Genomic DNA, 27,187 nt, shown 5'->3' on the forward strand with positions numbered 1-27,187 from the left:
GTTCGGTGCTGGGTTTCAGCAAGTGTAAAAATGTAAAAACCATTGCGACGCCATCAAGGCCCGCCAAAATACCTTTAGTCGACTAAATTAAAACATTCCAGGTGACTAAAATATGACTAAATGAAGCTTCATTCCACCGACTATGACTAAAACTAAAATAGAATTTTGCTGCCAAAAACAACACCGGGTTCAAGTTGTTTTGAACATTTTGCCACTTTGAATTGTATCTGTGTTTCAGGTGACAGTGGAGAACTTCCTGCGAGTTCTGACTGGCAGGATGCCACCAAGCACCCCACGCTCCAAACGCCTTCTCTCTGATGACCGCAGCAACATCCTTATATATCTTACTGGTACCTCACCTCCTCTTGTCTATACTTGTCTAAAAAAAGCCCTAGTTTGTTGTTCCACCAACGACTGGATGTAAAATGGCTGCAAACGAACACCATAGTATATAGAGGGCTCCATAAAATAGCAGTCTAGTCCTGTAGCTATTTTAGACCAGGACACTCGTCTAATAAAGTCCAGAAGGTTGACATAAAATGTGCAGTCAAGCGTCATTTCAGATTAGTTGTTCTTGGGGATTGTTCAGTTTTACTGTAGCGTGTGAGGGCGACTTCGTCTTACTGGTAGATGGATATACGTATATTCAAAGATTTGCACAATCACCAAATAGCATACCAAATAGCAGATCTACAAGCTTGTGCTATGAGCTTGTAGATCTGCTAAAGTTTACATTTAAAATAATGGTTAAAGTGGTTAAACGCTATTGAAAAACTAACATTCATACTTGGACTACAAGATGATAAGTTCTATGAAAAGTGGGAAAAGTGGGATCTCTTCTTCCAGCCTATCGATAATGTATGAGCAATTCAATGAATGTAGCCTGTTTTTTCTTTTGTTTCGTACACCAAATCTCTGCCGAAGTAGCTGATCTACAAACTGACAACAAATCAACATTGTGACATGTTGTGAGCTTGTGCTTGGTTTATGTAATCACATGAGTTATGGTTTGATGTGTTTTTACGATTGTGTTGACAGGACATGGTGGGAACGGTTTCCTGAAATTCCAGGATTCTGAGGAGATCAGCAACGTAGAGCTGGCAGATGCCTTTGAGCAGATGTGGCAGAAAAGACGGTAGAATACATTTTTTTTAACAACTACAAATCTGGCACAGCTCACAGCTATCATCACTTGATATAAGACCAGACCAGAAAGGGAACTTACAGCACCAAATTAGGCGAACACATGCACACACAAACGACACCTTTTACTGAGAGAGACAGACAAACTCTCCCTGATTGTCAATGGATTATTATGTTTCATGCGGTGACTCGGAACATTGCTGAGCTCAAGACCTTGATGCTGAATAGGAGGTTGTGTAGAGCAGCGATCCATGAGCAGTGATGTACTGTATATAGGTTTTTAATTTAATGGGTCCTGGGACCCAGGGGTGGTCTTTTAGATGGGTCCCAGGGACATGAGTCCCACTTCAACGGTGCTAGGAGTCATATTTTGTATAGGCTATACACACACACACACACACACACACACACACACACACACATTGCAGTATTTAACTCCCATGTCATTATTTTCTTATAATATCGTGTAGAAAAAGTCTGAAAGAAATAAACACAATTGCCAAGAAGTAAATGAAATGGCACCAAAATGAATAAAATAAAACAAGTAAATGAAATACTTTGTACTATTGAAGTCTCTCATAATTATCTCTCATATGTCATGTGCATGTATTTTGAGAACCAGTGTATAGTGGGGCATAATTAGTGTAGAGTGGGGCATAATGTTGTCTTTTGACCACCATGGCAACAGTAGTTTGAAGGGACTGGAGTGATTTCAAAGGTTAGATGAAGGTTACTCTATAATCAGAGGGATGTGTGTTATGGCAGCTGTGAGAAATGAGAATATACTGTGTGTGTGTGTGTGTGTGTGTGTGTGTGTGTGTGTGTGTGTGTGTGTGTGTGTGTGTGTGTGTGTGTGCTCAGGTACAATGAACTACTCTTCATCATTGACACCTGCCAAGGAGCATCCATGTACGAGAGGTTCTATTCTCCTAATCTCATGGCACTGGCCAGCAGCCAAGTCGGAGAGGACTCGCTGTCTGTGAGTCACCTGACGTTTTCCTCCACTATAAATACATAAAGGGTTGTTCGCTTATAAGCACAAAACACAGAAGCTCGACATCAAATTACTACTGCTGCATACTGCAAGTATGCACGGCTAATTACCGGAGAGTTAACTTAAGCTTTGAGAGTGTCCAAATGGATCATCTCAAAGTTACTGTAATTGAACACTCCGGATGGTAATGTGCACTGCAGGCACCAAAGGTCAAAAGAATGCAGTTGTGTTTGTCAGAGAGATACATTTCTGACAGCCTCCTAAATGATCTACTATATACTGTTGTGCAGGATGCTAGACATGAAATGAAGTGACAAAAAACACATTTTCTTTTTATATAGTTTTAATTTACAAATAAAATTCCACCTGTAAATACTGAATTAGTTATTTGTTACGCTAGACTGGCATAAATCATGAAAATCATTATAATAATTATTATTTAATATAAACAATGCAACATTTGCAGTGTCCAGGAAGTGACCTTCAGGTATAGAATCGAGAAAGAAACAAGTCTTGTTTCAGATATTCAGTAGGGTTTCTGTTTTAAATTCTCATCGAGTTTGACACTATTGGCTGAACGTGGTACAGGCAGTGTGTCTTACAGCTAATGTTTGACATTTTAAACAAATGGATTGAAGGTAAAACTGTAAGCCCACAGGAAATAGTTATTCAATTGTTCCTGGCCAACCAAAATGTGTATAATCAATCATCATTAGGTATTGACTTGGGGATGGAGTTCAATCTGAAGTAAATTCAAACTCAGTCTTTCAGAGCTACAATAAATCATAATGCATAACACTTTTTTTTCATAGAATTACCTTTGTATTCAAGGCTGCTCTGTCTGGATTTATTCAAGGGGTACAATTACTTATGTTTACCTTTCTTTTTTCTGTATTTCACAATGACTACCCACAGTAGTAGCCTGTTACTAAAGGCTCTGATTGAAAGTTAGGCTACTTGTTCACATCAAAGGTGAATTTGAAGTGCTGAACCTTTATAGTACTTTGCTGTCCTATCAAATAGGATACTACATCTTAACCCATTTGACCTGAGATCAGATTCTAAAAATGTCTTCTACATCCTGACAGTTTTCTGAAAAAGCTATGTTTCTATGTCAGTGGTTCTTCGATTTTTCAAAAATAGCAGACCTACAAGCTCGTAGCGCGCCACTCGGTGGCGCGCTATGAGCTTGTAGATCTACTATTTTTAAATAGCTAAAGCAGGTCATAATGCTAACACCAAAAGGGGTTCCCGCACAGAATGGGTTAAAGGAGCTTCTCCTAATCATATATGTGACTTTCTAGAGCCCTAACATCACCAGCTATTACGTGCAAATAAAGTCAAACTTGTGAAGCTATGTTTCTCAAAAGCGAATTTAGAACTGTCGAAGTGTAGAAGTGAAATCACTACATAGTACATAACATACTGTACACACTGTAATACAAGTTTGAAGTCGGCAATGCCTTGATGACATTCTGGCTCTCATTTATCAATATTACATACGGTAGAAACCAGTGCAGAACCGACCACAGAAATCATCTCGGGTTCACCTGAGATTTCTGATGATGATAATGGCTACAGTCCTTTGGTAAATATATTGACATAGTCGTCTAAACATAATGTATTCCCCTAAAAATATATATAATCTGTCAGATTCTCTGACTATTATGCTGACATTTGCATACATGAGCTGAGACTTGACGTGAGCTTTGATTGTCGCTACACTCTCATCAAATTGATGGCAGATTGATAAATGCCAAGCATTGCATTAGAATGAGCGTACACCCACCCACGTTGCACGCAAGTTCGATAAATGAGGGTGCCATTGTTTTCTGGTGGTTTTCTGGTTTGTGAAGCTCTGAATTTGAAAGACGCATGAACCGGTTTGACACGCCCACTCGATGCCTACGGTTTGTCTACAGCCGTTGAAAACAATGTGTTTGTGTTGACACGAGTGTCTGTATCTGTCAAAGCCTTTATACTGTGCACTGCTCACTAATTGGTGAGAAAGTCGCCTTCAGTCTGAGGACGTGATTTCACTGCAAATTGTTTTTTGTTTAACAGTGATGACTCTGGAAGAACGTGTCTCCTGTATTCATTTGGCAATGGAGCAATTTAGCCTAATTTCCTTCCAAAGGAAGAAGAATTTCAGCCCCAGAGTTACTAATTAGTGGGTTTTTTTTTTAGTGTGATGAAGTATCAACATTATTCGAAAACCTTTTTAATATGGCAAGATCCTGTATTAAAAGATGACCGAACTGCACCAATGATAAAGTAATTGTTTTTGTTCATCTCCAGCACCAGCCAGATCTGGCTATAGGTGTTCACCTGATGGACCGCTACACCTTTTATCTGCTGGAGTTCCTGGAAGACATCCATCCTGCCAGCACTGCCAACATGAATGACCTGGTGAGGGGCTGTGGCTGTGGGTGTGTGGGTTTACTGCAGTGGTGTATCCAGAGTTTATCAAATTCCTTTCATGTCGAGGACCCTCAAAATGGAATACACCATACTTTGTTAGATGTAGTCTCACTCCCAGGGGCACCTATCTGAGATGATTATTGTTTTGATTATGGATCTCTTTTTGCCCTATTGGGATATTCTTCCCATAGAGTCCATAGCATGCAAACCCCGAGCATACAAATCCTGCCCTTTGCCATTATATTTGAGCCCTCTAGATTGCCTGTGCCAGCTTTAACATTGAACTACAGTATAGTGACTGTGAACAGAAAGAGGACCGAGGCCACATGATCAGAGCTGAAGTTGACCAGAAAGAGACAAATAACTCTTTCTGTTGGTCCACTTTAGGAAGACTGGGTTAGGTTTATTTTAAAAGGACTATACTGTATGTGGAAAATACATTTTCAAACACCTTACATTTGTTGCCATATATTATAAAATGTAGTCATGCTTGTACATGTGTAAATGTGCACCCACGTGCATGCATAGGAGGGTATGTGCTGCATGGGGATACAAGGTAAATTAATTGACAGTATGCTGAGCTATGCTCTTTACTTCATACTAGACTACACCAGTGTCTGGTTTACTGCAAGTAGTGATTCATCCTCATCTAACCCATGAGAAGCAGTGGTGTGAGTTCCTTGGACAAAGTTTCCTATGTGGATCCAGACGTTTAGCCAGATTTATGCTTTGGCAACAAAGTGCCCTTGTTAAGCTTAACTGTACTAATGCAGGACCTGTTTGGGTGACTTAATGGATGTAAACAATGGGGAAGTGACTTGGGAAAAGGACTTTGTGACTCCTGCTACTCAAATAATGAGGCAGACAATGTTTCTCTTTTTAACGTCCGTCTCTCCCTTGCTCTCGGTCTCTTTCATTATCAAAATTTCTATAAACAGGCTTTGGCAGTAAAAGAACCCAACGGGCTCGGATGAAAGCGTCAGGGGCTGCCAGCCAGTCCTCAAGCTGTGCAGTAGCTAATCTAACGTGTGTGTGTGTGTGTGTAAAAACAATGCTCTGGTGACCTGGCCTGGTGCCCGGCTGTTGCCTTTATTGCTCCCACTCCTACAAAGATAAACTGCCACCTCAGGCCCCCCCCCCCCCCCCCCCCCCCCCCCCCACACACACACACACACACACACACACACACACACACACACACACATACTTGGGGAGACTTCAAACCTAGACTTGGATGCCTTTGTGCCTTGATTCGATCAATACACTCCGACTAATGCATGTTATTCTTTTTCAATTTACCTGTTTCTGAAAATGCACTCTTTGTTCTAGGCTTTTTTCTTTCTTTTTTGCAGCATTAAGGATCAATACCACCAACTTCCCTGTTCGTGCCAAAATGTTGTTTTGTTTTTTGTTAAATCCCCATCCCATCCCATTTAGACTTGTACTCTGATGTTTTCGATAGAATCCACTGTCCCACTGTTTTCAAGTGGTTGACGATCATTTGTTGACCCAAAGGGTTTATTTTTTGTTTCGTTCTGAAAAGTGTGGTCAGTGGGGTGCATTTCTATGACGTGCAACCAGTGAGGGTGCCAACCTTTTTATTGGGAGCATTTATGGTTTGATTGTCTTGCTCAAAGAGTAAAGACACATCAATATAAAGTCAGGAGGAGACATGGATCAAACCGGGGAACTCAGGAACCTATATTAATGCACCATTTCATATTTTATTTGACCAAATATTTACCAAGTTTTACACATTGGCATATGCGGCAAGCAACTGACGAAGCTTAGTGAGCTATCGATCCTGTAGTCCAGGGACGTCATCTTTGTATAACGTTAGTGAGTGCTCCCCAGTCCCGCCCCCAGCCACGCACAGAGCAAGACAGCTGCTCGCTTAGAGCGCCTCCTCACAACGCTACGACGCACGGACAGCGTCAAGGAACCTAGCGCCGCACAGCCCAATCCTCCAGCCTCAATGTGCCTTGCATTACACACACACCAACTATTATCTTAACGGTCATCTTAATTAAATTAATTTGCATCAAAAACAACTCCTCCCTGCAAAGCACATATCACCAGTGTCACCAGTTTTCCGCGCAACATTCCCCTTGCATTCTCCAACGCACCTCCCCTTTTTCACACATTCCCCTGGCAGGCATCAGACCTATGCATCAGACCCACACGGGGAAATCAACCTGAACGCATACTACAGCTATTCGACGCCTTCGGAATGTTCGCACGTCAGTCACCACAACTTACCAGACGTGGCCAACGCGGGGGTTGCTTGGCAGACGGGCACCTGAAAGCCAGCACTGACAGTTGGACGGGGGCATGTTAACGTGAACACGTGTGCTTCCTCAACCACCTCCTCAACCACCTCCTTCGCCGTGCCATACAAATAGGCAACATGCACGCTGAAAGCCTGGACACTGACAACGAGAGGTTACAACCCTGCTCGCACCCAGCGTGATATAATGAACAGCATGATCACAACGGAATGATTATCTTTCGGGGTGGCCAAATGGAGACGCTTTCTTAACCGCCTACCGTTGGCATGCAAATACAACAGGGTTTAAGTCCGCCCGGGCGGGGAATTAGCAACAGTTACATTACACTGTTGGATCATAATATGCAGAATATTACCACCACATTTACATCACACATCAATGGTGTACTTATGATTGTACTACAGCATTTACTTGTGAAAGAAAAGTTTAATTTATATAGGTCTACATTTATTAGTGAATACATTTTTCCCATTGACTTGACTAGGAAAATCTAAAACTCCATTTCAGGTACTTTTCTCTCGGAATTCGTATAGCCTACTGTCCACAGTAGGACAAATTTACATGACCCATGGAAGAGGGATGAGGCAGACAGCCTTGAACTTCCGTTGTACTACAGACTTTATTGGCTCTCGAGTGTTGCTCTGCCTCTGATATACTAGCTTTGATGCTGAAGATGAATTGTGCAGACGTGATCTTTGCCACACGACTGGAGAGGAAGAGGCTTCTCCGATCCCAACTGAAAATGATCTGTCTGTTAGATAAGAGCGGAAAAAAATGTGGGCTGCGCTCTCAACGGCAACATTAAGTAGCATATAAGGGGTCAAACAAGGGTTATTTCATGATTCTGAATCCATTGCAAGCATTTGATTTGCACGAAAACGTCCATAGCTAAAAACGTCCATAGCTGTCATCACAAATGTGATGAGGTCATCACAAATGTGATGAGGTCATCACAAATGTGATTGAGGTCATCACATTTGGAAATGGCTATGGGCGTTTTTAGCCCAAGGAGTGCCACATCATGACAGCTTATTAGCCACTACATGTTTTGTGGTCTTTAAAGAGCCATGCACAGTTGTGATGGATGTTTCCTAAGTGCATTGCAGTACCACAGGGTGCATGCTTTTATTCTACCATTAGTCCCAATGGGAACAGGACTACAAGTACAGTTGAGCCATACCAGACCACTTAAACCAGTGGTTCGCAACCTGTGGGCCGTGAGGATATTGTAACTAATATATTTGGCAAAACAAATTAAACAATCAAATTGTATATGTAATTATTATATTAATGTAAAACAATGCAATGGTATTTCGTCTTTAAAACCCTTGAAAATGTGTTTTCATGTGATACCGATAAATGTGAACTTTGTCAACTATGTTGTTTGATCATTAAAATAAACATCCTCTGTGTTAAGTAGTCAGATGGGTGGGCTTGGATCCAGAAAAAACTAAAAATAGACATAATAAGCTAGCATATCTGATGTGTGCTGTTCCAACCACTAGCTATTCAAAGCCACCAGAGCTACTGAGATGTTAGTTTCTAGCATACTGAAACCTATTTTATGCTAACCGGGTTTCTGAATGGCGGTGTTTCTGAATGGGGGTCTGTTACCCAACTGAAATAAATCATTGACGTATCATTCATGTGTGCTGAATATCTGTTAATCGATTCTTCTTCTAGTTCAAGGTATGCCCTAAGAGCCAGTGTGTGTCCACTCCGGGTCACCGTACTGACCTGTTCCTGAGAGACCCGGGGAGTGTCCTCATCACCGACTTCTTCGGTAGTGTCCGCAAAGTGGAGCTCACCACGGGAACCATCAACTTGACCGTTACTGAAGAGCCCGTAAAGGAGCGGTAAGCCCATGTCTATTCTTAGCATAAATGTGTCCTTTGTCCCGCAGTTACCTGTATAACTTAAAAGTGATATTGTTGAAATCACAATGTTGCAATAATTATTCTACAGCCGAATAATGTGCTGCAGCACATTAAGATGAGTTGCTTGCAAAGTAAAAAAGCTCCATACAGTATATAGACACTGACACTGGAGCCTGGACAGAGGGCCTTTTGCGGTGGTTCTGGTCACAGGGGAATCAGACCTACACGACACCGGACACTGCACCCCCTGTGGTGGGGTGGAACACGCGTGTCGAATTTGAAGTCGTTGAGGCGAACGGTTCTCGAGTTATGTGGATTACAGACGTAAATATACACACACACACACACACACACACAGAGACTTGGTGCATTTATAGTTGGATTACAGAACCATATTTGACTGACTAGAGCCTTATTATTGTCAAACCCAATCTTTGGCAAGGCCGTTTTCTGAATCGGGACCAAAAAAAGTTTGTCCTCTTTCGAGGTCAAGCTTGATGGGGTAAAAAACAAACAAACACGAAACACAGATTGAGCTCATTTTGCCTTAGTCTTTATTGGCCGTGCCACATGGGACAAATTTGTTGATTTTGTTTAGTTACAGACCCAATACGCCGGCTTTGATTGGAACTCCCATCATTATTTATATTGATTCCTGTCTTAATGAGCTGCTCTAACTGTGGGTGATGGAAGACTTTATATGATTGATCCCTGCATGTCATGCAGACACTATTATTTAAAAAAGAACTAACACATTAGTTTTCTTTTTGTGTACCTGTAAATATGACAGTTCCCACTTCATGTGAATGTCAATGCACTGCATTATTCCCCTACATACAAACTAGGTGTGATAATTGGCCTGACCGCTAGATGGGGGTAGAGAGCTGTCAGTCCCCACCAAAGCGATCATTGTTGATTTTCTGCATAACCTCATTGTGTTTGGGTAAACATCGTCTGCTTACTCATATTGGCCATTCCCCAAATACTATAATCCCTTAATAAGGACACTCATTTAGAGCGTCAGTAAACCCATAGCTAATGTACCAAAATGTAATCAATCAATCACACATGGGCTCATTAGGCCTCATGTTTGCTACCCTCTACAAACCGATACGAAGGAAATAAACTTAGGTTCCCACTTTTTATTCATTTCATCAACCCTCTACAAACCGATACAAAGGAAATAAACTTAGGTTCCCACTTTTTATTCATTTGATCAAGCAGGCCTGTTAATTGAGCCACTGTGTGGTTATAGCAAAATATTACAATTCTAATGCCAATTCACAATTAGAGCTAATTGGCACACATTGAGTTCAGTTATCGGCTGTCCAGTTAGCTGCTTTTGCCTTGGGCTAGTTGGTCATTACTGCATCAACCTTTCCCACATTACTTTGCTATTGATTGGCAACAAATACGGCTGGTCGAACTAGCCTCCAGCTAGCACACACAAAAAATGTGATCAGTGTAATTGAACAGAACAGACATTTGCCCTAATTCTAGAGACGTTGTCACCAATTATGATGTAAGAAAGTGGCAATATCCCTTTCATTTGATCTTTTTTTAATTGGTCATGGTTTGCTGATGCACTGAATTGGCTCATATCTTACACATTTTATTAAGGACAAAAGACCGCTTCAAAGCTCCAGTGAAACCTTGGCGCTACCATCGCGCATGTTATGATGTGACATGTTTTCATCTATGAGACTTGGGGATTGTGGCTGTTTTGAAGAAATCACCCTAGTGTCCCTAATTATTCTGCAGACTGCCAATAGAGCGCCGCAGTCCCCGCTCCCTTTCAGAAAAGCGAGTGGCCCAGGAAGTGGAAGCCCCATGCATTCTTCCATCGGCACTTTTAATATAATTTATTTAAAGACGGTTACGCCGCGGACAAAGCCAATTCGGATCGTGACGAATCATGACAATGAACACAATATTTTGGGACGATCAAATCATTAGAAAGAAGAAAAGAAAGTCAGGAGACAACACTATTTGTTTTATTTTTCGTCTTATAAATTATTTGATCGGCCCAAAATATTGTGTTCATTGTCATGATTCGTCACGATCCGAATTGGCTTTGTCCGCGGCGTAACCGTCTTTAAATAAATTATATTAAAAGTGCCGATGGGAGAATGCATGGGGCTTCCACTTCCTGGGCCACTCGCTTTTCTGAAAGGGGGCGGGACTGCGGTGCTCTATAGGCGATCATTCAGCAAAAACAGCAGATCTTCAGGCTCACAATGCATCTCAGTGTGACGCATTGTGAGCTTGTAGATTGGTTATTTCCAGTGAATATATTTTGTGTTGAGGGAATAAAGGAGGGGACCAAGTACAGACCCCTGGGCCAACCTGATCAATAAAGTATATATATACCTGTAGGGTTTAAGTGGTTTATGGAAATATAACCAGATGTATTTTTTTGTTATCAAATACAGGCTTTTTAAGACAAAAAATGTCTGTGAAATGCCTAAAATGGTGGTGCTGTAAGAGCTCTGTCCGAAAGCCCTTGGTAAGCATTTCATTATAAGCCCTGACAATGGGCTATCAGTGCCACTGGTGTTCCTGCGGAGAGGACTGCGGGTGCCCTCTGAAATAAATTGTGATTAAACATAGTGCGGTTTTAATTCACTTTCGCAAGCTCTCAGCCAGCCATTCAGACAAGTGGAGGTGGAGATTTAGTGACACTGTGTGTGTACACGTCACTTGCCCTGTGTGTCTCTCTCTTTCTTTCTCAATGTTCCCTGGTCTCTCTCTGTCTTCCTTGCATCTCCAATGCCTTCCTCACTCATTACTAAACAGCTGTTTTCCTGGAGGAGTCACAGGGCCTTCCATTAAGTGGATTACCCTGGACGCACAAGCTACTTTAATGGACCTCCCTGGTCTCCTTCATGACCTGTAGATTGTAGACCTTATGCTGCAATGAGTTAGTTCCCTTCGAGCCATTGCTTACTGTTTGCCCAAAATACATAATCCTACAGGGCATGCCGCAGCACCCGAAATAATTGGAATAGAGGTGAAGCTATCAAATTAGAAGTGAATTTCATACCTCATTGCATCAAAGAGTAAACGTAATTAAATAATGCAACACATGTGGCCATACTGCGGTACTGGAGAGAGATTGCAGGAAGAAAGGAGAAGAAAATGTTCTTGGGTCGATGTGGAATTAAACGGACCATTAGCTGAACAGGTGTTCAGATTAATATTTAGTTTGACCTTGAGATGGCTGGAGTCACGGGCACCACTAGTATTGGTTCTAGAAGTGGTGTAGATTTATTTTGAACCAAGTAAGTTGATTGACAAATGCTCACAGCAAATCCTGAGAGAGGGAGAGATTGTGTGCAGAGTCAATGCCTCTCTTGTTCACACTCACCTGCCACTCAATAGGCCTATCTAACAGTATCTGTTATGCCCACGCAGGTTAGAGTATGTCGAAAGGTTCTGCGGGATACTGTCTTCCTGACTGTCAGGTCTGTTTTCCTGTCTTCTTCCCCCCTATCAGGCAAAGAAACTTGGTGTTCTAGTGCGTGCACACAAACAACGGACAGAGAGATGGAAGAAAAGACAGGGACTTGCCAACATATAAACTTACAGGAGGTAGTAAAGAAAAAGAAGGGTCTGACAGAGGGAAGATGAGAGAGAAAGAGAATGCTTCACTCAGTAAGGGGTAGATGGAGGAGGGTTGCAGTGTTGAACTGTGGGAACTGACAGCTAATCAGTGAAGGTTCTCTTCAGCCAAAGAGCCAAATACTCCTCCGCCCTGACTCCGAGGCTGAGATGTTTGCTGTTCAGCAGCAACAACGCAACGCAGAGAATGAATTCCCCACTTCTGGTCAGATGAAGGAAAAGCCAGGCTATTTCAATTTGTACCAATCTAGTATAAAATTATCTATACAAACAATGGCCTGTCGCAAAGATGCAAAATAATGTTATACTATATCCAATTGACATTTTTCTACCACTACAATGGTATAAAAGATCGGTTTCTCAGGTCGAGTCATTTGGAGTGAATATTGTCCGATCACCGATCGGTGGCCGATTGATCAGAGCATCTCTAGCTGCAATCTATAATTTATTGTTAATAATTAATCATATTAAAGTTAACTCTGGTGTAGATTCCTCTCCCTGACAGCTTCTTTCTCCACCACGGCATAATGGTGTCCCTCATAAAAAAGTGTAGCCAAGGCAAAATTCACTTATTTGCCTTTTCCACCAAAATGAGTGACATATGCAGGTTTATTAATCTTATAAAAAAATAGGCAATTGACCCCCACCCGCTTTTTATTTTCAATAATTCAGAGGATTCAGCCTACAGTAACTATGTATTAAAAATGTCTTACTAGTATAGATTTAATAGACATTTTCTTTCTCAACAGGCCTATGCATGGAGATTTGGAGAAGGAAAGGCAGTCTTACATTGACCAGCTCCCGGTGTCTGAGATCATTCATCAGGTATGTATCACACACATACATTCACAAAGGGATCAGTCCAGGACATTACCCATTCACCACGTAGCTCAGAACACATCCATCACCTTAGACACACACACACACACACACACACACACACACACACACACACACACACACACACACACACACACACACACACACACAAACAGGTCAGTGGAGGACATTGCTTATTCATAGAACAGTTCTGTTCAAATTAGTCTCTAATTAGTGTATCATCATGACATGTCCACTGAGACATATTTTCCCAGAAAATTGCTTCTGTGTGTGCAGTGCCCACGTACATAAGATGCCTCATACACCACCTCCAATTCTGTCATCAGAGACGTGTCCGTGTCGGCCTTAATTTCAAGACAGAGCAGAAAGTTGCGTGTGGCATCCACGAACAGATGTGTTTGTGCTGTTTCTATAGCAACAGTCGAGAGTGAAATGCAAGCACGTACTGGCCGCTGTGCGGAAAGGCCACCATGAAATCCAACAGAATGGAGTGGCTATGGGGAGGAATTGTGTTTTTCCCACAGCCTCTGAACGCAATGGATGCTTTGTGTCAGAATGACCTTCAGTAAAAGAATGTCCATCACCTTTTCACTTCTGAAACTCATGTTTTTTCAACCCATAAAAGTTACACCTAATAATATTTGTGCTATAGAAGCATAAAGACTTTCCACAACACTTTCATTTTATATCAGGGTCAGTGGAAATATTGGTCTATTAATGTTTGGGCTTGTGTGACTGTGGCACTAAAGCTGTCAATGTTCCTATTGTGTGTAGCTCAATGTGTAGCAAGAGACATTGCTATAGGACATTCACTGTATCTCAGCTGGCATTACAGTCCCACTGGGCCCACCCATGCTAAAATGAAAATAAAGATTCCATGTAATGTAAGCAAGGCATTGTCGATAAAAGCTTCCACCAAAATTGTTTTATTACATGGTTTTTTTGGACCAAACTCCTAAGCACTGTTGTGAAGCTGGCTTCATGTAAATCTGCAATTTATCTTCCCTGAAAAGCTAAGCCTTGGTCTCTCTGGAGACCTGAAGTGTAACCTTGAATATGGCAAAGACAATATTTTTAAATTAACCAATCAAAATAGGATGGAATGAAATGCTATGGTTTCCCTTCCCATCTCCCAGGGGAACCCGTGTCAAACTAGGAACAAGGGATGTGAGTCATCACCATGAGCCTTTATGGTAAACAAGATTTTTCTGGTGTTGGGTTATGTTCTCTCCGCTGTCAGAGTTGTTATTGATCAAGCTGTTGAGAATTTCCCCTTGTTGTGACCTTACACTGGGAACGATTTGCATAATGTTGCAAATTGCATTTCTAGTTTAGTTAGTTAGAGCTGATTACAGCTACAGATGTGCCTGAGGGAAGAAAAAAGTAAATCTTGTCATTGGAACTGTGCTTTACTCACGCGACAGGACCACTGAGAACTAACTGGCTACTAGGCTTAGTAGGCTAGCAGGTTAGGCTAATCACTGACAGATTTATGTTCGTACTGGCTAAATATGGCATTAAAATGACTAATTTATGTCGAATATCTTAGTTACAATGCAATTGAGTTGCTGTGTTTTAGTTTTTAGGATAACTGTTGCATAATCGCTATATCTCACACTAGTCCAACACCCACGGTCTCCTCCGGCCCCTGCACTTCTCCCAGTAATCTTCCCTGCTTGAGGTGCCTTGTCCTCATCCAGAATTTAGGCTCAGCCCCTAGAGCCTCTGCAAGCTCACAAAGATCTATGAGCTCACAATCCATCACGTTATATTATGACACACCAGAATAGGGATGCTAGGGTTCATGTGGTTAAAACTTCAATCCGTATATTTTATGTCCACTGTCTCGCTCTCCTGACGGAGCAACAATATCTGTTCTGAATCTGAACTACAATATACAGGTAGATGCTGGCATCCAATCCAATCCAGTCTGCTTCAAATAGCTACTAACCTGACACTGCGAGTTGAGCCAGAAGGCAAAGCTCTCTGTCTACCAAGCAATCTTCGTTCCCACTCTCACCTATGGTCATGAAATGTGAGTCATGACCGAAATGAGGTTTATTTGACGACTGGCATCTCCCTTAGAGATGGGGTGAGAAGTTCAGTCACACGAGAGAAACTCTGAGTAGAGTCGCTGCTTCTTTGCCTGGAAAAGAGCCAGCTTAGGTGGTTTGGGCATCTGGTTAGGATGCCTCTCGGGCGTCTCCCTAGTAGGTCCTCGAGGCACGTCCCACTGGGAGGAGACCCCGGGGCAGACCAAGGCTTGATCCCTATCAAAGGTCTACAGAGCATCATGACAGGAACCAGGAGATGGCATCAACCATTATATAGACTGAGTATACGTTGGGGTACGTACTGTATATATACGGACCTGGGGGGGAAAAAAAGAGTTACATTTTGTGGAATTTTTGTATCTCCTTTAAACCATTACTTCTGTACTGTAATTGAACCCCCTTTGAACAGCCCCACCCGTTTTTATTTCATCTGAGCTGACAATTTTAAGTTTGAAGGCATGCCCAGGCAATGCATTCATCATGCATTTAATCAACTACTTCTAAGTAGTTTTTGTCAAATAGATTTCTCTTTATGGTAGCTTTGCTGTAGTTCAATTTCTTCCAGTGTGAATTAATTTGTAGCTTGCAAAACTACTATGCTTCCCAACCCATTCACTGCCCTTAATTTGCTATTGATGCTGTACAAGCATCCTAAATATTGCAAGCCTACAAGTATATTGTTGTGCCCTAGGCAGGTCAAATGCTGCTGTTTTCTGGCTCCAGCCAGTTGGCCCCAGAGAGCAGTGGTTGAACATAGCCCTGATCCCTGCCAAAGGCCTGCTGAGAAATGTGACAGGAACATGGCCAAGTCTCTGCATCCAGAAGCACTCTGGGAAATCAACAGAAGCCCTGCCTCCAGGTCCAATACAGGCTCATTTCAGATTCACTGAACACTGTGTGCTAGATTGCCGTGCGTACCGTGGCCATAATCTTTAATGCACAGGAGTGTTCGTTCGCACTTGAGTACAGACTCATGTGTATGCACCCACACACATTTTATGCAGAGTCCTAAGCCTGATGCTTGACACGATGTCTCGATTAGTTCCCGCCTCCCTCTCACCTCTTTCATTACTCTTCCTTTCTCTTTTTTCTGTTTTTCTTTCCCCTTTCTTTCTCCCAATGTAGTCGTTATGCCAATTCACAATTTCCAAAATAATGGTAGTGGGTCGCACACACCAAGACTTCAGTTCAAATAGTTTATTTCATATACGAACAAATACGTACAAACGTTTCCAGCCTTTGTGTGCGACCCACTACCGTTATTTTGATATGTTTTGAACGGGTAGCGCACCTATAGTCAGCGCGGTGGTCATATGAAGAGTAATTCCCAATTTCCCCCCACACATAGTCCCTATCACTGCTAACCCCTTCAACTGGCACCCAAACCTTTCAAATCGGCCTGAGTTGGCGTCATGTTTTAGCCTTACCTTTTGAACCGTAGGTCACACAATCAAAATATTTTCCCCATGTATTCCTTGAATCATGAAGCAACTCTACACATGCCTCCAGCCATTTAGGCTAGAATTCATTTTCAGCTATTTTGTGTTTTCTTCAAAACACACTTTTTGCTACTACTCCAACAACTTCTGTCCAAAACTCACACAACATACAGTATTATCTCTGGAGACATGTGATCCAGATGTATCAGACAGATGTCGCAGGTTCCATTCCAATTGGCTATGACTGCCTTCCAAACTCTACAGGCCCTGGGTGGGCGACCTGACCTGACTGGGGCGTGTGCTCAGAGGAGTTCACTGTGTACTACCGTTTGCTGTGTCCAACATGTAGGGGATCACTACTGCCCTTGCAGTTCTCTCTGCATGGTCTTGCCTCCGTTCATACAGTACGTTAAGGTCTGGTGTTATTAATGCGGACGGAGCATTTATCCTGCCGGGGGCAAAATATCCCTTCCGCCTCTCCCTGCATTCTCCTTCCTGCTCCAAAAATAGAGCATAAATGGCCTTTTACTCTACTCTGCGGTGGTTGGCAGGAACCTTTCCCCTGTGCCTCTCTCTCTCTCTCACTGCCCCTGTCTCTTTCTGTCTCTCATACATTCTAAACGTACGGGCAGTTCAGATACAGTACGTGCACATACGGTACATGTGTGTCATCAACCTGGAGGACCACTGGCAGAGATTTTGATTATCGCCTCATGGTCCTGCTGGGTTGAACATGGGTTTGGTGTGTAACCTTTTGTCACCCTCTGCGGTCCATCTTCATGGCAGGAGAGCAGAATGGTCAGTGTCCATCAGGCCTGTTGTCACATGCTGTGCTTGTTGTCATATTAGCTATGTGCAGCACTCGATACGAGTGCAACCCCAAGACGTCTTTGTGTTGCTGTAGCACTGCTCCTTTTCTCTCAGCAGCCATTGATCAAATGGGTTCATTTAGAGCGGTAGATGCTATCAAATCCCATAAGTTCTGACTCGTATACTCACCGTTCCCTCCCATGTGTTCTCTCTCTTTCTCGTTCCCTCTCTTTGGATATCGGACTAGTCAACTACAGTATACGTACAGAGACTTGATGCATTTATAGTTACTAGAGCGGTGCCCGTTGGAGCCTCTACAGTGGTGCCCCGTTGGGCACTGTCCTACTTGGAACGATGCAAGTTGGAAATTAATGCCCCACCCAGATATTTATGTCTGTGTCCCATTTATGCCCATATATGGAGTTATTTGGCAGGCATGCCCAAATATGGAGTATATGCCGATGTTGGAATGATGTCAGAACAGGCCAGCTCCATATATGGACACTTTGCAGTAGTGATGCCACAGGCCGGCCCGTTGCCCGCAGGGGCGGGCGGACGGGCCAAGGTTTTCAGCGCTTATAGCACCCAAAAAAGGAGGGGAAAAAAGCATTTCGCTACCTGCTCTCCTGTCTCTAATCCTCCTGCTGAAATCATCAGCTTGTTCTGTTGTTCATCTTATGCTTATGAAAGGGGACTTTAGCCCCTACCTTTTTGACCGTCGGAGAAACTGTCCTCTCCATCCTGAACTGGAATGTAGCATTTTGTTGAAAGAATTCCCCTCATGCCCCTCTGAGGCTCTGAACCTGGCCGTCATCAGCGCAATGAGCGCATCTGCATTAAATCTTTCTTAATTGAGCGCAGTGCCGTGTAGGCATGGCAAGTGTGCGCACACAACATTATAGCAGATCTACAAGCTCAAGGTTCAAGGTTCTGTGCACATGTGAGCCTGTACCAGAAAAGTGAGTGTGTGCTTGTGCACAATCGGGGAGTTGATTAATGTCCTGTCAATCTTTGGCAGCTGTCTCAGAGGTGGAGATGGAGGTGGAGTCCCCTTCATCATGCGACAGTTCTCATCCTCCCAACTCCAGTCACACATCGCATCACCATGCCAATGCCTGATCATAGTACGTTCTGTTCCGGAGATGAGAGACTGGAGCTCTTTTATTAGTTTCTTCCCCCCTATCTTTTCTTGTGTATTTTGTTTGCGTTCCTTGACGGGTCGTTTCCTGGTCTCTGGCGTAAAATATTTTTTTCTTTTACCAGCTTGACACCACACATTATGGCTCTGGAGAACTGAAAATGGAAACGGCAGAAATTAATGTTCCCCTCTGCAACCCATCCCCCCACCCCCCCAACCCCCACCCCAGTGCTACACTCTTCTCTCCTCCTCCTTGCAGCTGCAATGTCGGGGAGGATGTGCCCGTTCACAGGCCAAATCAACCTCCAGCAAAATGCAACCCTCTTTTTTTTTTTGTCTGTGTAAATGTCAATTACATTTTGCTTTGGCGCATTGCTCACGCTCATTCATTATTACTGACAACCGTTGGGTGAAGAAAGCAGAAGGACATTAGTACCTTGACTTCTACTTTGCTGAGGGCTTAAAAGGCGACGTCTGCCTACTGGTCCTTGCTTTGCACAATGACGACTACTCTATCATCTGGCTCTCTAGAACAATTTGCTGTGGTGTTTGACCTTGGAGTGGTTGTGTTTGGCAGGGCTTTTCAGACCTCCCCTAACGACCATTAGTACCCTGTGTGGCACTGTTAATTAGCTCCAATCAATCAGATGGGTGGCTGTAAATTGATTTTGCCTGGGAAATTAATATGCAACAGAAAGCACATGTAAAGCTAGGGAAGGGACTTTTGTGCCACGGTCCCTGTCCTTGGCAATGGAAGGGTGAATATCTATTGTTAGGAAAGGTCAGTGAGCAATCTCTTTCTTACAGCATCTTTCTTCTCTTTCTCTTCTCTGTATTACTTTGCCAGTGTCCTTTCTTTACCCCATGTCTCTCTCACCACTGTATTTTTCTCTGCTTCTATCTCAAGGAAATATGCATGTGTGTGTGACAGTGTGTTTGTTTGTGCATGTTTTTTTTATTTATATATTTATTATTTCGGACACAAGTGTCATTTCTTTATTTTTATGCATTACTTGACAGCCTTCAATTTTAGAACTGCAGTGCAATACAATAATATAGCCTACTGTAGGATTCTCAACCACTTTTACACTAATTATTTCATGCAATTGGGTTTCCGCCCAAAATGGATTAATGAACTTTAGCGCAGTACTAGAGCACATTTGTTTGAGGAAATTGCACCATTATGTCAGACTTGGAACAGTCTTGGATTCGTCAAATCCTCATTGTCCCAATTTTGTTTACTAACGGGGTTTATAATAAAAGATAATTGGTGCTTTTGATCTTTTGTTATAACTTTATTTCTATTTTATTGTAGACAAAAAAGGGATACATAGTTATTATATAGCGAAAATTGTACGAGCACATGACCGTTAATACTCGAAAATGTTTTACGTATTTGGAATACACCTCCGAAGATTCTTAAATCAGTCCTTCATGCACTGTTTGGGAAATCCTACCACAATGGAGGGGGCATACTGAAGATGAGTATGCTGATAGCATCTTATCAGTTATTAAAAAGTGCTTGGAGCACAGGGTCCCCAGAAAAATATATAGACCGTGACGGCACCATGCAAGAAGTGCTTATGCTGCGAGATGTTTCTTTTGCGTCGGAACAAGGACGATAGTGCTCATTATGCACTTAACAGCAAAAGTCTTTGGAACAGCGTACACACAATTACTGACTTTAAACCTCGCAATACAAGCAGTGTGAAGGTCTCCTCTCCCCCAGACAAGTTGTTTAACTTGTCTGTGGCATTTGAAACAGACTTCAAATTCTCCCTCAAGGTCCTGCGGGCCTTCCACAGATCATACCACTGAGAGCATCATGACTGGCTGCATCACTGCCTGGTATGTGAATTGTACGGACCTCAATGGCAAAGCAATGCAGAGGGTCAGCTGAACGCTTATCTATAATGTCAATCCAGTACACATGCGATTGCATTGTTTCAGCAGAGCTCCTATCCATCCCAACCAAGGACAAGTGTCAAGTGGCTCCGTAGCCACAGAACCATAACCCCCACCCCCTCCTCAAAATAATGCCAAGGACACTGGCACAGAAAGATGGTAATGACTATTATCAACTGCTGCTGTAGTGTGTTGTTGGCACAGTTCTGCAGAATAAGTCACACCAGCATTGTGTTGCTTGAAGTTGTTAGTGATAAAACCCTTCTTGATATTTTTCTTGATTCCATAACTTAGGAGAAGAACCTTGGTTTGCACACAGCACCTTCAAGCACATTACTGTATGTGCTCGGTCCAATGTTCAGTTTTAATAATGCTGCGATTATTTCCGATTAACACGTCAATTCAATCGGCAAAAAATGCATGGAAAACCTGTCTCCCTCGTGCATAAACCCCTGTCGTTGACCTCGACCTCACTGTCTCCTCATGCTGCAACTCTACCTCTCCATGTGTGTGTGTCCTCTAAACTACTGACATATCCTCTCCTGTGTGCTCGCTGTGCTGACGTGGTCCAGTCAGTGACGGTGTCGCAATCGATCCCGCGCTGCTACCCTTCTTTACCCAGGGGGTGGTTCTCAGTCACACACACATCACAGCCACACACCATCCAATGTGCACCTCTACTTCTGTTGTCAACCCTCTCCAAGAGCCACACGGCTGCCATTCCACTCCTATCGGCACCCTCCTGGCCTGTTGTCATCTCAGTGGTACCCAGTACTATCTTAGGTACAGCTACATCCTCAATCCCTTTTCGCCAGGCACCATCTGCCCTACCAGCCACCAATTCATTATCACAAACCCTCATTGACATACACTTAGAGCACAAGCCCCGGGCTGCATGGCCATAGCTATAGTGATAACGCTAAAATGTTTTGCCAGACGTCCAGATAAAGATTACTAGTCCCTGACCGACCCAGGAAACAGGATTGTATGTACTTTTTATCCCCACTAAAACCAACTCGAACCCCTGGATTTCACAGTCTGCGGCTTCATTACGTTCCAGCTGTGACGTGACCACTGGAGCTGATCGCAGCTGCTCTAGACAATGCTTGTGATTCCCCAAGACACATTTTGAGAAGCGGCCCAGAAGTGGCTTTCTGCTCCTCTAAGCTCACCGAAAGCGGTGAAATAGACAGTGAAAAATTGTCATTTTGATGATATAACAGCATTATTTAAATAACCGGTTCCTGTTGATTCAATGTCTCAACAGAATGGTCTATGCCAAAATGAAAACAAGTGTCCACAAAAAGGCTTTGGCTGAATGTTCTTTCAGCCTTGAATATGAGCATGGAGTAAAATATTCATCTGGACATAGTTGGCAAGTTTTATTTGCAAAGATTCTTGTTGAATCTTGTTGTAAAGGCTTGGGGCGTTGTGGATTCATAGAATATCAAGACTAGACCGCAAGTTTAGAGAGGGGGAGCTGATCACATGTCTAACTAGTAAACAATTAGAACTGCACTCTGTCGAGTGCATACTTGTTGTGGCCTACTAGTGCGCAAGCAGAGCGCGCAAGTACTTTCGACCACTACAAACTGTCAAATCTCAGTTTCTCTCTCTATGTATATGTCATTTGTAAGTTGATTAGCGGTATACTGTGGTTACTTTGCGCCCTATGCACCGCCCCAGCCTTTTCGATGCGTATGCACCGTCCCAGCAATGACTAATGACTAGACATACGTATACATATACATATACTAGAGTATGTAGTTGTAATTTGATTAGCAGTATACTGTGGTTACTTTGTGCCAAAAAGTGACTGCCGTCAACCTTTTTTTTTTGGGTATGCAAGAAAAACAGCAAATCTGTGCCTGGTTTGCTGGGACCAGATTACACAGATGACCATTTTTCTTACGTCATCATTGAGAGCTAGTCATACATATACACACCACGTACTCTGGTATACATACGTATACATATACATATACTATATAGAGTATGTAGTTGTAATTTGATTAGCAGTATACTGTGGTTACTTTGTGCCAAAAAGTGACAGCCGTCAACTATTTTTTTGGGTATGCAAGAAAAACAGCAAATCTGTGCCTGGTTTGCTGGGACCAGATTACACAGATGACCATTTTTCTTACGTCGTCATTGAGAGCTGGGACCAGAGTACGTGGTGTGTATATGTATGACTAGCTCTCAATGATGACGTAAGAAAAATGGTCATCTGTGTAATCTGGTCCCAGCAAACCAGGCACAGATTTGCTGTTTTTCTTCTCTCTTCATGAGAGATTTCGTCAGTGAAAAAAGGTAGTCGACGAACATTTTTCGCCTTAGTTTTAGTCGACGAAATCAACACTGCCAGGTGGTAGCATGTATACTGTAAGTTAAAGAGAATGGGGACCAAGATGGAGCCTTGAGGGACATCACATGTCAGCTCAACTCTGTCAGAGGTCACCACAGCTCACTGTCTTTGTCAGCTTTAGCATTCTGGATGGCTGGGGCTCAATATTGATTTGGCTTGATTGAGCTGTTAAATACATTTGGAGTCGGGCATAATCCAATTTAGAGCTGGCCTCAGTTTTTCTGCATTCAAAATTCAAAATTAGCTGTGTCCTCACTGGAATTTGGACATAATAGATGCGGGTAGACATCTCTCATGTACATCACGCACCTTCATCTGTACTATAATTCATGGGATCTGTCTGTGTGTCACACAGAATTTGTCCCTGGCATAACTCTGACAGCGTCCGACAGTCTGGTCTCAAATTTGACGTGTGTGTCTCATATAACCCAGAGGTGTGCGGAGCCAAATGTCAAATTAGATGAACGGTTTCTGAGAACCAAAAAATCACGAAGGACCAACGGTTTCTGAGAACCGAAAAACCACGAATATCTGTACTGTATCTGTGGGCCCGCAGGTCTGAGAAAGAGGCAGACATCAAAATGTGTTCTGGAAATTGTATGCGGAACACATGACTGGCCAACCCAAACCGCCAGCTTCACATGGATTGGTTGGAGCGTCACGTTTTTGCTGCCAAGCCAGTCCCTGATTGGCTGACCCGAGCCCTCGGCTTAACTGACTGGCCGAGCTTCGCCTAACACTTGTGCCGCATACAGTAGCAGTATAAATGGAATGGAACAACTTGCATCGTTCCCAAAATGCATGGCCCCCAATGGGCCTAGTATCTTTACAAGGGATAATTCCATGTAACATGCCCTTTTCAGAAAGGAGCTAAAGGACATGAGCACTGTTATGTTTATGACTTTATTATACAGTAGTACAAATAGAATGGCCATTCCTCATCACGATAATGACACCGTGGCATTGAACCAGCTACAGCAATGGCAAAGCCTAATAACATAAGGCAGAAATTGCTGCTCCATCCCCTGTATGATCCTGCAGCATCGTCCTCTATTGGCAGCAGTGAGATGGTGTTTGTGTTTGCCAGTAATGACTCTGGGCTGGCTTTCACACCAGGCTGCTGCTCCTCAGGGAGCTGCCAATCTGCTGTCAGCCTGCCTCTTCTCTCATACGTGTGTGTGTATGTGTCTCTCCGTGCGTGCGAGTGTGTATGGCATATGTACGTACGTTTATGTCTCTCTCTGCACGTGCGAGTGTGCATGGCTGGATGGGGAGCCCTGGCTCTGTTTCAACAATGACCCAGAATTATTGATCCATGCTTGTCATGACCCAACCCAATGTAGTATTTATTAATGATGATTAATTGGCAATTAAATGTCTGCCTGCAGACGACAGCCACGTTTGTATTAATTAATAGCCGGAGAAAGGAAATGACTCTGTTAGTCTAAACATACAGCTTGGTTACCACCTCACCGGATATGTGATGTCCTGGCTGGATAATGGCAGCTTGTATAATGAGAGATAACACAAATCTCTTAAGTGTATCCTCAGAGGCTTTCTGTGGCATTGTCGCCTGCGGAGGAGTTATGAAGTTTTTTTTTTTTTTTTCGTTTTTTTTTTAGAGGTTAAAACTCATCTCTCCCTGGAATATTCCGGGCACATTAGCATATAAATGCACTCCTTGTGAGATGCATGTTTAATACCGCTGAGATTTAAAAGTCTAATCATACATAAAGTGATGATGTGGCAGTGAGTTGGGCAAACGCAGGACAGGGGGAGTATACTGATGAGCTTCAGTGCACTCGCTGTGAGAGTCTGTGCACGCGTTTGTGTCCTCACACGGGCACATACTGTGTGTGTGTGTGAGTGTGTTAGAGAGAGAGACAGTAGCTATTATGTGTGTAAGCAAGATATAAAGTCTAGATAAGAATATGTGCACAGTAGAATATTGAAGATAAATTGAGTGTACAGCACGTGTGAAATGCTGCCACCGCCTGATTGGCCGAGTGACATCTGTAGAGCAACAGAAATGTACTCACTATTATGAACACCCTCCCCTCCACCGCACACACACACATACACACACACCTTTTCCTCCCACACATTATTTTCTTCCGCTCTTTCTTCTCTGCACTCTCTCCTAACTCTCTTGTCTTTGAACTGAACCTCATCTTCCTCTACTCTTGTTCCTCCACCCTCTCCTTATTTCTCTCAAGAAACCCAAGCAGAAGGACTGGCACCCTCCAGATGGCTTCATCCTGGGCCTTTGGACCCTCATCATCCTCGTGTTCTTCAAGACTTATGGCATCAAGCACCTCAAACACATCTTCTGAACACGTTGCACGGCCACGCTCACCCACCAGAAGAATCAGAAGGACTAGTAATAAAGGCCCCGGTCAGAATCAGAAGGACTAGTAAGGCCCCAGTCAGTGCTGCAGACCACAATGTCTTTTAATTACTCAAAGGAAGCGCAGAATGAGGAATGACATTTTTATTTGCTGGGTATTTCACTTATCCATGATGAAGAAAGGCAGTCCGCACACTGGTCTGTAGCTCCCAGTAGAACATGTATTACTTATTTTATACATTTTGTTACCTAAATACATTTTCTACTGGGATTTCGTCATCATTGTACTGTACGTATGCTTGTTCAGCACCTGTGGAATTTCTTGATGTGTGTGTGTGTGTGTGTGTGTGTGTGTGTGTGTGCTTCCCATTGGACTTTATTTTACGTATCCAAACATTGTCTGGGAACAGGACTGGCTAGTAGAGAGCTATAAACACTGTAAACCCAAATGGACAGGCAGCGCTAAACGAACTGACAATGTTATGCTGTACTGCTCTAACTGACGTCTTTTGTGTATATATATATTTAATTTATACATGTTTTCTTGGTTTTTTCTTTTCTTGGTGAATGAATGGATGTCGGTGAATGGCTGAATCTTGACGAGGACAGATGCAGTATTTGGAATATGTATTTTAGACCTGAAGCTACTTTCCTGGGTCCTTTCGTCAGTGACTTTGTCGAGCTGTATTTATTTTATTTCTCTTTCTTCGGCCTGCACTATAATTGAGTTGATTTGTCTGAAAATGCACTGAACTGCAGACAGCAGATAAGAATTACATTTATTTCTGAGTGCAAGCAGCTCTACATATTTCAGCACTTATGTTTTTCCTTTTTTCTTTCTTTTTAAGTGCTACTCGTCAAAATGGAAGTGTGGGCACAACGACGTGCGATGCGCCATGAGAGTGTTGTGCCACGTTAACGACCCTCTCACCTCCATTTACATGATTACACCACACAACCCTCATTATGTACAGTTCGGACTTTTGATGGGCAACAATCACACATAATTTCTGAACATGATCTTGCTAAAATTCCACTCGCTAAATCACCCTCCCCCACGGCACCGGCCATTATATCTCAAGACCAGCACTCTTGCCATTGTGTCACTCATCAAAGGCACCTTTGGTGCCTTTGATGAGTGACACCAAAAGCTGTCTCAAATGAGTCACTCGTGCAATGGGACTACCTCCTTCCTGGAGCTTTCTTCCTAACAACCTCAAAACGGTAACCGCGCTCATCGGGTAGAAAGCTCAGAGAAGGGGGGAAGTCTCCTCGTGCAATGCGTTTTCCTTCCTTGTTCATGCTCTCTTTCTTCTCTCTCCTTATGGCACCTATTCTGAGTTAGCCTCGTTACTGTGAGGGAGGGAGTGAATGATGGTCGACGCATCCGTATCGAGGCTGTGGTAGTTTATCTTTGCTGCGTTTAGTATGTGTCGACACCCATCAGGGCTCCATTGCCACTCTGCCTGGCACCAACCGGAGGTGCAAAATGCATGGAGTCAGGAAATGAAGCCATACTAGGAAAGCTGGTGCTGTGTCAGCCTCCATGTGTGCTTTGCTTATACATTATTTATGCAGCTTTTATTATAGAGCCTCTTGTTTTTCTGTATTGTATTCCACACCTGGCAGTGCTAATTATCTGGATGGTTGTGCTGCAGCAGCCATCTAAAGTTGAATCGTTTAAAATTAAACATTTCTTCAATTCTTAACAAATCAGGCATACATTTTCACCAAACTGTAGTCCCAAGTACGCAGAATATACTTTGAGCTGGTAGGAATTATACATGAAGTAAAAGTACAACTCTGCAAAAGCTTCCCTTAAAAAAAAACATGTTTGTTTGGTCAAATTTATTTCCATTAAATTCATGTACTGAATAACTAGTATGGTGTGATGCCCTCAGGAAACAATGGAATTGGAAAAAATAGTCAAATGACTTAATAAACA

General features: G+C 42.9%; 1 protein-coding gene across 1 annotated transcript in view; it reads left to right on the top strand.

The window, feature by feature from the left end:
* Nucleotides 1-27,187, top strand: part of pigk (phosphatidylinositol glycan anchor biosynthesis, class K) — a 32,966-nt gene extending 5,779 nt beyond the window's left edge. The window contains exons 5-11 of the mRNA XM_080777788.1: nt 239-350; nt 1,039-1,135; nt 2,005-2,122; nt 4,436-4,546; nt 8,530-8,702; nt 13,094-13,169; nt 25,112-27,187. Coding sequence (XP_080633914.1) covers nt 239-350; nt 1,039-1,135; nt 2,005-2,122; nt 4,436-4,546; nt 8,530-8,702; nt 13,094-13,169; nt 25,112-25,228 — 804 coding nt within the window. The 3' untranslated portion in view covers nt 25,229-27,187. The remainder of the gene's footprint in view (nt 1-238; nt 351-1,038; nt 1,136-2,004; nt 2,123-4,435; nt 4,547-8,529; nt 8,703-13,093; nt 13,170-25,111) is intronic.

The sequence above is a fragment of the Protomyctophum bolini genome (assembly GCF_963924005.1).
Source record: "Protomyctophum bolini genome assembly, chromosome: 12".
Taxonomy (NCBI): Eukaryota; Metazoa; Chordata; class Actinopteri; order Myctophiformes; family Myctophidae; genus Protomyctophum; species Protomyctophum bolini.